This window comes from Neodiprion fabricii, chromosome 3 (assembly GCF_021155785.1).
Source record: "Neodiprion fabricii isolate iyNeoFabr1 chromosome 3, iyNeoFabr1.1, whole genome shotgun sequence".
NCBI classification, from domain to species: domain Eukaryota; kingdom Metazoa; phylum Arthropoda; class Insecta; order Hymenoptera; family Diprionidae; genus Neodiprion; species Neodiprion fabricii.
Genome location: NC_060241.1, coordinates 30,458,875 through 30,471,781, shown reverse-complemented (window position 1 = coordinate 30,471,781; position 12,907 = coordinate 30,458,875). Strand labels below are relative to the sequence as shown.

Sequence of the window (12,907 nt, the reverse complement as noted above, 5' to 3'; positions counted from 1 at the left end):
AACATACAGACTTACTCCAATTGACGAACAGGGTAACGAACTGTCGTATTTTATTTTCATTATGTAGCGACTTAAAATCTCTTGTTTAATGTAATGAAAAATACTCACTTTCCGCACTTTCAAGATCTGATTGGTCTAAATTTGTCGCTTTCAATAACTCATTTATCAACGAATCAGCGTTTGGCCTTGTCACTTCGACTCTGCATAGAATGGGATTGATGTTGCCATCTTCAGCCTTTTTTCTGCGTTCAAGTGCTGCCTTGGCTCGATCCAAAGAACCAGTTTCACTTAGGCCAGATCCACCGGAAGGATTTCTAAAGTTTAGTTTTGATTATGATCCACTTCATTATAGTTACATATAATACACTAATATCAACCATGTGCTTGCTGCTCATGCTAAACAGCTGTGACTTAGCGATGGTGCTTCTATGGCTAAATAAAGTCTATATTCAAAGTATGACAGGTGGAAAGGCAGAAAATAATAAATCATGAATAAAAAGTCCAACACTTTGGTGGGTTCACAAAATTGACATTAGAACTAACAGCCTTCGAAAAAATCGTGACGTGAAAAAAACAAACCAGAACATAAAGAAGAGTATCACAATGTTATATCGGAGTGAATGGATGGGCCAATACAGATGAAATCAACATACTACGATGTGAGCAGAATACGTACCATTATTTTACGAGTATCATATATCGGTAGTAAAACTGTTGGTTTCTACTGGAAGCATTTCATAAACCCAAGCAACTAATCGAGCATAGTATTAAAAGCATTAGTTTATTGAAATTTCATGCATGAATATATTATGATTGTTGAAGAACATCAGGTAATGGACAATAAATTTTCATAAGGTAAGATGGTAAGCATTAGCGGGCGAGATAGATCAGATTTATTCAAGCCAACACTTATTAGACCTAAAAGCGACTTCCAAGCAGTACCGAAGCCATTTTAGTTGTATTAATTTAATGTAATCATGTGATAAAATATTCTTCAGTCGATGAATTGCGCCAAGTACATATAAAGATAATTTTTGGCAAAATCCGTAGTAATATGAAAAGAGGTAGACTTGTTTAAGCACTACAGCCATTCACTAGAATAGAAAACATATATACACAAGGGCATGGACTGACGGTGGGGTGACGCTGTTTCGTCTATGCGCAGTGGTAGTAGCAGTAGCCTCAAGTATTTCCGAGGGCTCCTCAGAATCCGGGCTAGTTGCTACGGTGGCGAGTTTTCCACCAGCCCCGTCCAGTAATTTTCTATGACCGCCTCCGATACCCCTGAAAGGATTCAAAGCGTCCTAACTAGGAGCTGCCACCTGATACGAACTGGCACCGTGTAAGATTGGAACACTTATATTTGATCAATTTTTATGACTCAAAGTGTTAATCTCCTTAGTTTAAATACTCAGAATGAACATTGGGTGATTTTTTTCCAAGCAAGTACACATGTCAGTAAATTTCACTGACTGAATACTTAAAAATAAGAAGGTATTTTTTTGGATCTTTGGTGCCAAAACTATCACTTGAACAAACATATTTGAGGTCATTTGATGTCAAAGTTTACTGTACTGTAAATTAAGCAAAACATTGCTGTAAGGTTTGACAACAGGATTCAAATGTTGAGCACGCTTATAATTTCATGTCAATTTTAAAATAATTATCAAATATTATTTACTGCCAAGTGCTATATCACGCCAAATGAAAAGACAACTAGAGGAGAAGAAGCTGGAATATAATTTTAACTTCAACGAAGTTCTGACAACTCAAAATTCAGTCCACGTGGATACACGTTGTACATTCGTGTGTGAAAAAAAAAAATAAAATAAACTGCCTCAGTTTCACTTGTAAACATGCGCGAATTTTGAATCCGATAAATGTTGAGGAATAAAACAATTCTGAAGCACCCACATGTTCCATTGATTAAAAGTAATAATAAATTGAGCTACATTACGTTTTGATTATTGAAACTAACTGATGTGAAGGCTGGCATAGAAATTAATTAGCATCAAATAATATTAGCACAACATGTGCTATTGGGCGCATTTGAGCTACATTACATCAACCATCTGTCTTCAAAATTTCGCTAACAAAGACCTACAAACTACTGATAAGTTAAAACAATGTTTTTATACACATAGTGAGTATTATTTCGATATCTGATTCCTATTTCTGTTTGTGTTGTAGATGGCATGATGTATTTTTAGTAATTTGTTAAAGTATATAAGTAACAAAGTGTTCAGATTATGGAGATGATATGAATGATTGTTCATCGACAAAGGGGGAAGAAAATATAGTCATTTAAAAAATGCTGTGTACATGAGAAATCCATTTCTAAGTAGATGCATGCTGCAGAAAATCAAATAACAAAGCATCAGCCACCAAGTTCTCCTGGACACTAGTAACTGATAATGAGCAAGAATTTATTAAAAGGCACTTATTTACTACTCATCAATGATTGGAACATAAACTTGTTGCCCGAAATCTGAAGTATGTATCTGGATTGATCGTTAGATATACATCGCTCCTCATAAATATAAGGTTAAGTCAAATTAATCATAGCAGTTAGATACATACTTCAGTTAAAAATAAATCTTGAAGCATTACCGAAGTGTTTTAATTTAGAAAATACTGAATATGTTTCACGTGTACTTAAATTTGCCTGTATGCATGTAATGATTTCAATATCTCTAGTAATCATTTATGCCAATGGAGATTGCAAATGAAAAAAGCGACCACCGAATTATGTGAACGACGATAATGATGTAAACCTGGACCGATTAGATGAAATGCAAATAGGTGCCTAGACAACTATACGATACATGGATTTATTTTGGACAGTCCGTAATCAGCTGCTAAATGTCAAAAAAACTAGTTTACAAAAACATGAGAAGATATGAAAATTCAAGAAGTAGTTTAAATTATGTATGCAAAAACAGAAAGAGCAAACGAAAAAACCCAATAGCTATATGCAAACGAATTGGAAATCTCAAATAAAACCTACCTGAGCCTCTGAGATGCTGTCGCTGAGAGTAGCGACGCTCTGGGAGTGTCAGGTCTATGAAGTGGATCGGGAGAGGAAACGGCCCTGGCCTGATTAATAAGAGTTACGACCGGAGTGACGTTACTCTTTTCTATACAATCACAAGTTTTTGAAGTACGTCGCTGCTGATCGATACTATTGGTAGATATTCTATTTGGCGGAATTTGTACAGATTCTTTCGTGTTTGATTTATTTGACTTATTTCTTTGAGAAATATTTTGCAAATTCTTACGCAACATGGTAGGTGCGTTAAAATTAGACAATCGAAGGCTACCTAGACGATTATTGTTTTGAACATTATTATTGTTATTTTTCGTTAATTGAAGACCCGTGCCGTTCGGTACTTTAAAAATCTCATTGTCAGGAATACTGACATTCGTATTTATTGCTGCCGAATTCACAACACTCTGTATATCCTCGATGTCCATTTTTCTGGATGAAACTGGACTTGAATTAGACCAAAATTCGTTACAACTAGATTCCATTAAAGTTAGGGTGGGAGACGGAGGAGACATTGGATGAGTTGATTCGACATGGTTGTACTTTTGATTTTGAGGAACAGTTGGAAGGCGTGGCGCCCATACCGGCCAAGAAGGTGACCTACAAAGATCACAACACAAATCTTCAGCATGCAAAATCATAAACAACAAGTAAAAATAACTTTTCGCCTTGGTTTTGAAAAACAAATGTAAATAAAACGGCATCCTTTTAATTACAGGTATAAGTTCCACGTAGCTATAACACTGAGAAAAAAATAAAAATAAAATAAAACGAGTCAAATACACGTGAGTTCCAAACATTTAATAACGGTGAGATAGAATATACGTCTAATTATTCGGTAGCTATTAGTGATCCAGGCAAATAAGTATGAGCGTGGGCCGGTATAACATTCAGGCTTGACATCATTGTGTAAATTCAACTTCGTATAAAGTTCCGATCATGAAAATTCGATGCAATATAATGTGGGGTCTTAGCTTTTGACCTGTTAACTTTGGTAGACAAAAAGTTTAAATTGTACTGACAATAAAAGATGTAACATTTGTATAGTAATTACAGACAAATGCTGCTGCAGACCTTTCAAAGATAAAGCTCAGTAGTAAAAAAAAAATGGTTATTCAGCCGAACGAAAGTTTAACATACAGTGTACTCGTATGCTTATATCATACCAACTTCCGATAAATAAATTAAGCTGAGGTGAAAATATCATGCTGGGTAAGAATTGCATTCTGCCATTTACGATTTGTACATTGTTCCAATTCCATAGACCTGTTAAATAGTGTGATTGAAGAAAATAGTAAAATTCCTTAGCCTGAACGAATAATAAGTGATAGTATCAGACTGTCTGAATGAAGTGCGCTATACCGTAGCTTTATGCTAATGCAGCAAAGTAAGTGATTGTATTTTTAGAGAATAATAATATACATATGCGTGTGAGGTTGTTAGTGTATGGTTCATTGTTGTTAGTAAAGGTATAATAGTTTTTCTACACGAGACACGTATAAGATTAATTTGTGAGGAATGAGTTTGAGTTTGAAATATTAATTATGTACACTTTTAAAATTAAAATCTGTTCGCATGAGATTTAATAATCCTTCAGAAAACCCAATATTAAAAGATCGTTGCACAAATTCAATAATAGCATGTCAAAAATGTAAAGCGCCAATGTCTGGTTTTTTTTCCAAATTAAACATACAACGGAGAAAACTGATCAATCCTTACAATTAGTTATGAAAGAACAAAAGGTCGTACAGAATTTACCATCACCGAAAATTGTTCGAAAAATTGGTCCGAGACTGAAATATTTAACTGAAAATATATTGACTTCGGAAGCAGAAAAGAATTAAACACTAGCGCAATCTATTTTTGAAAATACGAAAATAAATATTCTGTGACTTCCCGGTCGAATTAACCTGTTTCTTACAAGGTAGCGAAGCAACACACTTCATAATATATTCAATCGGTATAAGTTCTTCATAAGGCCAACACTTAACGTTTTCCAGCCGTTATCACATGACTTTTGGCATGAATCTAATCATTCACAATGTAATTTGTACATTATACGAAAAAATTCGATCTGTTCCTATGAAAAAAGTTTCTATCATTATGTTATGGAATAGAATTTAGTTTCAAGTGAAGATTTCACCTGGATCCTTTTCTTCATTCGATTCAAATATGTAACACACGTCGTATGTTTAAATAACGATTGTTCTTACCTGATATGTCCACTATCTCCACTGCTGCTTTGCCTGCTGTGCTGGCTGTGTGAATTTAGCGATCCATACCCCGAACCTTTACTTAGTTGACTGGTGTTACTACTATTTCTTGAGTGTCCAGATTCCGTGTGAGCTTCTGCTAATGTTTCAATCGGTATTGCCGACGTAATAACTTCGCCCAACGTCATCGGATCATACGTCTCCGCACCGCCTATCAATTCTATTAAAGAAAAATCATGCAATGTAAGTATGGTGCAAATTTCCAAGTTACTATCCAAGCTTAAAAGCTAAGGAATTGTACTTGCAAAATTATACGACTAATACAAAGAGAAATAATAAAATAACAACGAAAGCCATGTAAATGCAAAGAAACGTCAAAATTCTTTCATAAATGTGATAACGTTTGTTGTCAATTTTTTTTCTCCTTCTTCTTCTTCTGCAACAAATACGTATTCAGACACAGGTTAACCGAGCGACTTGTATTCTTTTTAACAATGATGTTTCCAAGAAGATAACAGTTACAAGGTCGCTCATCTGTAAAACACCTTGAGTTAGAAAGATAACGCATCACATTCGTTTATGTAAGGTGTTATTCTTCAAGGCCATTTTCGTATCTTGAGATTTGTACGACGAGGCGGGGATAATCACAGCTTTCGGCACGCCGCAAAAATTTCGACAAGAGGAAAAAAAAAAAAAAAAAAAAAGGAAGAAGGTACGAAGGTATAGAACATTCCGTCCATGGCTTTGCGCGTATGTTAAAATTAACAAAGCTGAAATCTAAGTTACCAGAAGAGAACAGAGGTGCTCTTTTCTTCGGAAGACTGCCAAATCCACTACTTGCGCTAGCTATGCTACCTGCTAAGGATCCACTGGAGACGTAATCTTCTCGGCTGCCACATCTTTCCGGTCCGCTACCTTCGTCGGCACCGACTCCCGGTATACCAGGAACACCCGGCACTGCCAATTGTGTTTGCTTTAACGACGGTGAGGGTCTGCGAAAAAAATCAATCGGGTCATTTACCAAGTACAAGCTTAACATCGTCATATTGTAATACGGTTCCAGTTTTCAAGAGATAACAAAAAAGTAAGGTACACTCACACTTTGAATAAAATATCGCCCGACAACATGTTCATCCGGATCGCTACCCTGAGCATAGAGTTGTCTTGTCTGTGTCTAGCGTCGTAGCCTTCCAGTAAACATCTTCGTCTCGACTGACCGGCACCAGCAAACTCCGCAAGATTCAAGTCCGTGAAGCCCAGCTTCTGGAAGGACCTGCCCCCTTTCAGCTCCTGGAGATGATGAAATTACAGTTTTTTCAAGCAGCAAGATCGTTGAACCGAGATCAACCGTAAGATTGGAAAATACTTTGACGCAAGTATAATCTGATACAGAGCGTTTCAAATTTAAAATGAGATAATCATGTGTTTTTAGTTCATCCCCGATAGCCGAATATACAATCATTAATCTTGCTCAAGGTAATCACTTCGATCTACATGTATTTATAGAAAAATCTGGCACTCGGATTTCTTACCTTTCTCACTGATATCCTCAGAATGCAAGGGTCAAGAATACCCGTCGAAGCATTTGCGCTCATTTTGCAGAGAAATTCGAACCTCGCGTTCCATCTTACTGTGTGCTCTTGGACCTCCTCCCTGCAACAGAGAAGAATAACAGAAATTCAATAAAAGTTTTCTGTAACGACGTTTTCATACAACGATGAAAAAGCGGTAGCAAACCGCTAAAAAAAAAAAAAAAATTACTATACCGTAAACACCAACACTTGTAAAACTATAACAATACCCTTTTGCTCACTGAAACTTCTCCGTTGTACTTATGAGATATGAAAAACAAACACGAGAGAAAAAAAATAAGGAAGAAATGAAAAAAAGGGAAATAGTTACTCGATTAACAAAAAACCTCGCTTCGGATTTTATCTTCAATTATCAAGTCAAATAAACGTCTTGATAATGCACGATGAATCATCATCCGAGAAGTGATAATACATATTAGAGATACCTGATAACGAAGTTGTCACGTGAAATGCTTTGCAAATTAGAGTAAATAAAGTTTCACAAAAAGATTGTATACAACAAACCGACGAATGATTCGTAAAAGAACCACGTATGCTCTTCTTGTCAGAAAATACATTCCCCTAAAACCTATAAATTCACAACACGCTTGCAGCCCTGAAATCTTTCTCACCTCTTCCACTCAAATCCCTTGGCAATATATTCCACAAGCTGGTATGTTCTGACTTCTTATATCCACACAGTTTTATTTGAACTCCAGTCACTGAGATCGAAAGAGAACTGAAGTTTTCAAGTGTGTATGAAAAACAAACACGGCATGGATGCAAAATCTCTCTCTCTCTCTATATCTATCTATATACGTATATATCCAATGTCACCGATGCAAATGTATTATTCAATGCAATATCGATTTGTCCGACAGTCTAAATATGCGATTCTTGTACATTCATACCAAGTATTATACGTATGTTATATAATAAATGTATGCGATTAAGCGATAAATATATGTACGATAAAATGGATGTTTTATTATTTCGTGATTAGAGTAAATTGTATTTTCTGTCATTTAAAATATCGTCAGTTCTTATCAATACGTTATATCTAATACAAGGACCTCACCGAAACTAAACGCATCACGGCAAGAGAAGAGAAACAAATTTTTTGTCACTATAAAAGAAAATCCTGTAAGCTTGTTAAACGAATACTTTATATTACGTCCAATATACAAGAAAGTAACAATTTTTCAAAGAATTGAAACGAGCCGCCAGACAGGGGCATTTTCATTCAAAGACTTTTCATCATATAACGTGTCGCGGCAGAAAATAATAAAATACACACTGATTATTCTAGCGAGACTTAGCAGTGAGTTGTACCAAGCAGCAGTAGGGAGTCTCTTTCAACTTTTTACCTCGAGTTTACAAGTTTAAAGGGTAAGTACCGAGGCGTTCGTTGTACGAAAAGTTCAAGATAAGCGTTCAAGTACCGACATCTTTTTTTCCGAATGAAGAACTTTTGCAATCAGAGTTTTCTTTGTGTTCTTTTTTCCCCCTGAATAACTTCACACACCATCTACTCCCAAACAAGAATCATGTACTACAAAATACTCGGGTGTTCAACAACAGTTCATATAGTTTTCTCGGGTACTCATTTTATAATTAAGGTTTCATCTGTGCAATTTGCTCACTTATTGGGTTATTTTATTTCCTTGAATGTACGTACTGACCTGAATAATATCAGCAGCTCTATGTTAGAAAAACTGACCACCGTGATCTGCAACACGATAAATGTGTCCTTCGCATCTCAATCGGATTTCCTAATCAAGATTTAACGAACGAACTCGACACTTTTTGCTCGAAACAGAATGAGGATTCATTAGGTTGTTTTTGGCTGTTTTCTTTTTTTAACACGAGGCTCGGTAGCATTGGGACCGTTCTTAACTGCTTTCATTCGAAAAAAAATATGTCGACATTAAAGTGTATAGTAACAATCAATTCTAGCGTTTTTTCCTGCAAAATTGCTCAAAATTTGGTCAACAACAGAGCAATATCAAAACAAAGTTGTATGACATACAGAAAAAAACGAGGATAAAACGCGAGCATCCGATCAAGACACGTGACTAACGCTTCAAGAGTACCTATGATTATTTATTCTGTACGTTAGGGTCGATTTCTTTTGATGTAATGAAGTTAAATATATATTAGAAATATATTATATATTAAATATTATTATATATATTATATATATAGTATACACTGAATACGTTGAATGAAACACCGCCATGCAGTGGGAAGTTGCGCGTATTTCCGAAACCGCGTAGAAAATAAATCTATATAAATGTAATTGGACTTGGGCGTTACGCACCAATTGCGTGTTAAACGGACATTTAAGAAATCAGATACTATTCGTTGTCTGTTTCGTGAATTAACATTCAGGAAAGATTGTGTGACACGCAAATACCGACTTCCACCGTTGCGTATGTATAACGCGTGCACGAAACACCTATCAATATATTCCAGAAACAAGAGACAACATTTACATCGAAGATAGAAAATAAACGAAAATGACACCGATGAGAAAAAAAAACAGTCCTCCGATCGATGAAACACGTCATGATAATACATACCATATACTTATTGTTAACGATGACGGCCAACCAATGCAAGAGTCCCGTTATTTTATTCAAATCTAGTATTCGGATTTGCATGTGACATTGTTGGCTTCGAAGAACCACAACGTAATTCGTGCCCAGAGACAAAGCGGTCGTAATTAATCGAGGTTACGTAGAGAACGCTGATACAACAGCGTGTCAGGCATTATCGAAATAAAGGGGAAAGTAATACATGAAAAATAAAGTAAAACATAGAATCGTATTTAATCTGGAGCATCTGGACTGCTGCAGCAGTCAGTCAACAAAGCCGAGTAATTATGTACTTGTCACGGAAAACGGCCTGTGTTCTACTATTATATTATATATATATAATATAAACACGCGATGAATAATGATTTTTCTTGCCTCGATAAGAAGACGTTACAATAATCGACAACTTGGTTGAACACGTCATGCTTATGCATGAATATACGCGAAACGCATGAGCACGCGGAATCGGTGCAACAGTTATTTAGAGAATACCTTATATAATAATATATTAATTCAGTGACAGATTTATAAATATATAGGTGGTGTAGTATATTGATTTATGCGTTCAGCAGAAGAAGAAAAGTTGGAACCGTCCGACTTGTAGGCAAAAAATTATACAGATTCGCAAAACTAATTTTGCAGAATTTGAAAAAAAAAGACGTATCGATCACATATTCCACGAAAATTCATTATGATATTGTAATTTTTTTCACATTCTTGTCACATTGTTATACTGTTTAATTTGTCTTATACGAAGTTTAAAAATTTCGCTAAACAATGCTGAAAATAAAGTCAAACCCCGAAAATAAATGGAAACGGTAATAACTTGGGTCGTAAGATACGATGACAATGTCGGGGAGATTAACGAATAGAAAATGGTACCAAGGTCGGTATATAGATGAGAAAGAATATAACATCAGTTTATGCTAACTCGTAATCAGTGTGAGTAACCATCAACCGACTCGCGCTTCACCGATTTTTTGGGAGAATAAAGTCAATTGTAAAGTAAACAAAAATAAAAACTGTCAATTGAAATTATTTACATAATTTAGGTTGTAAAAAACCTTATCTCAATTGACTTGTACTTGGGCGAATTGATTCCAATTACAGCCGCCACTGTTTGCCTCACCTATGCATCGGAATGTCACCCCAAGTTTAATTAGCTTTACGTTCACAACTAACAAATTGAATTCATCAGTTAACAATTGACTGACTGACTTCATCGAGTCACGAGGGGACCGATAGATCGTAGCCGTCAATAACTCGAGAAATCTTTACAACATCAACGCTTTTACAGAAAATGAATCTTGATTTTGTGCCGTTTATATGCAGAATACATTACAAGCGTTTTAATACAGTTATACTTTATACACCGTAGCGTGAATAAGAAATTTGGGTGCAATTACGAAAGAAAGTATAACTAAGTAGTTACGCTCTCGTTTCTCTATTATTAAAAAAATTTGTTCAAGACGTAATTTCCTTGCGGAGTTCTCGCTTTAGCGCACCATAATCCGGTAAAACAAACTAATGCAATAAGAAACCCGGCATGATTAATGAATCACGTTTTTTTTTTTTAACGAGATTACAACCGCTCAGCACTCGAGGGCCTGAATAACTCTCCGAGGTCCCCTCGAGCACTGGATTATCCAATTAGGATTGGTTTTGAATTTTTCGATCCGTTTGTCGAGGAGCTTCATAAAATTATCTAGGAATTCGGTTCTTTCCACACTCAGCCCTGCTTTAATATTCAAACATAATCGTTGGTGAAAGCTAGTAAAAATACAAAGATGACACACCCACATAAATTCAAATATCGAAAATTTTAGGAAGACAAAAAGAATAATACAAATTGAATACAAATGGACGAAATTTTTGCAGAATTGGCCAACTACACTTTTTGCCGCAGAGATTTTTAAAGACGTGTCTAACTCGGAGATAACGAAAATACAATTTACTTGTTTCAATTTTATTCGGCAATTGGTTTGAAACGAATGAATACGTATTGCACGATTATAAACGTCTCAAAGTGTGAAATTATTTCTCAAGTCGATTCATCCACTTATTAAACACTATCTAGCATGCTTGTTTCGTCTCAACTTCTCACTTAATAAATCAAGAGTCTCAAACATTGTAAAGACGGAACCCCTATGTTGTAAATTCAATATAATATTCCGCCAGAACCAGACTACGGCTGACGAATGTTTATACGAGGTAAAAAATAATAAAGAAAATGTTCAATAAAAGATTAGATCCGTTAAAAGTATGGAAGATAAAACATATACGTTAGGTATAAAGTACGATTGACAAAAGAAATCGACGTGACGATGCACAGAAGAAACAGCTTAGAGCGGTTCTTGCAGCGTACAAAAGATCTGCACAGACAGATGAATGAATGATAACCACCTACACAAGTGAACTACAGTCTAGCTAGTGTCCAAGCGTCACAGAATATAAAAAAGCGACGTGACACTGTTCCGAGAAATATGCTTATAAGGACGATAGCGTTTTATATAAATTCACTGTGCGTATCGATGAAAAGATTCCGACTGTTGCAACAAGTCCGAAGTGTACATGTTCGATGAATAACGATTCTTCTCATCCAATTTTCGGCGAATATTACGTAACGTGATTAGAAAAATTGAATAAAAAATTCAAAAAAAAAAATAATATAAAAATAATTCCAATAGATTTGCTTTGTGCGAGTAACTCGAATTATACACACAATCGGCAAAGAGTTCAGCGGCAAAATCATGCTAGAGAAGAGTTTCATTCATGATTTTCATGCTTGTCGAATTGAGAACGGAAGCGCGTGACAGCCAAGGACGCGTTTGATAACCCGCATACGTAACAAGGCGCCCCCGACAGTCGTCGACATTGATTAGTGAATATAGTATTCCGCCTTCTTCTCAACCCTTGAACAACTGCGCACTGCCCCACGTGGAAGAGTCTTCTAATTCATCAATTTCACCAGTCTGGACGGCACCCGAGATTTTCTGCTTCCATCAGAGGCAGAAAAAGTGTCCTCGAGAGTTGGGCGGAAGACCCGCGGTGATTTTTGTAGTATAAGGTAATTAGTTTGTTCCGTGATTCGGTCAATGCCCCCCCCCCCCCCCCCATACCACCCAGCCATGGTTCATTTCAGGGGATGAAGCGAATACCGTCAGTCGCCGAAGATGGTGTATGTACAGTGGACAGCAGTGGCGAGAGGTACTTTAATTTCAAAAACGTCGTTCTCCCTTTGTCTCTGAATGATTTATGCACACGCAGAAGCGAACCCTACCTACCTACCGATTTTAGATAATTGTTTATTGAAGTTCAACGAATTATCTTCGTCGTGATAATTGGCGTCTTTTTAATTATAATCGCGCGAAGAAGATCGATTTTAAGACCGAGAACTAAAGGTTGGATAAAAGTATAGTTGGTGGCTACCCAGGTAGATCATCTAATATCCTTTAATTTGACCACCGTAAGACAGTGAAA

The 12,907-nt window shown here is 36.1% G+C and overlaps 1 protein-coding gene across 8 annotated transcripts in view; it reads right to left on the bottom strand.

The window, feature by feature from the left end:
- LOC124178827 (protein FAM102B) overlaps positions 1-12,907 on the bottom strand; it is a 51,103-nt gene that overhangs the window by 2,954 nt on the left and 35,242 nt on the right. For 4 of the 8 annotated variants that reach the window (XM_046562531.1, XM_046562532.1, XM_046562533.1 and 1 more), the window contains 7 exons: positions 6,792-6,912; positions 6,359-6,549; positions 6,046-6,251; positions 5,260-5,479; positions 3,008-3,646; positions 1,117-1,284; positions 109-314 (listed from right to left, as the gene is read on the bottom strand). In XM_046562531.1, coding sequence (XP_046418487.1) covers positions 109-314; positions 1,117-1,284; positions 3,008-3,646; positions 5,260-5,479; positions 6,046-6,251; positions 6,359-6,549; positions 6,792-6,912 — 1,751 coding nt within the window. The remainder of the gene's footprint in view (positions 1-108; positions 315-1,116; positions 1,285-3,007; positions 3,647-5,259; positions 5,480-6,045; positions 6,252-6,358; positions 6,550-6,791; positions 6,913-12,907) is intronic. The other 4 variants (XM_046562536.1, XM_046562534.1, XM_046562537.1 and 1 more) reach the window with 4 other exon arrangements.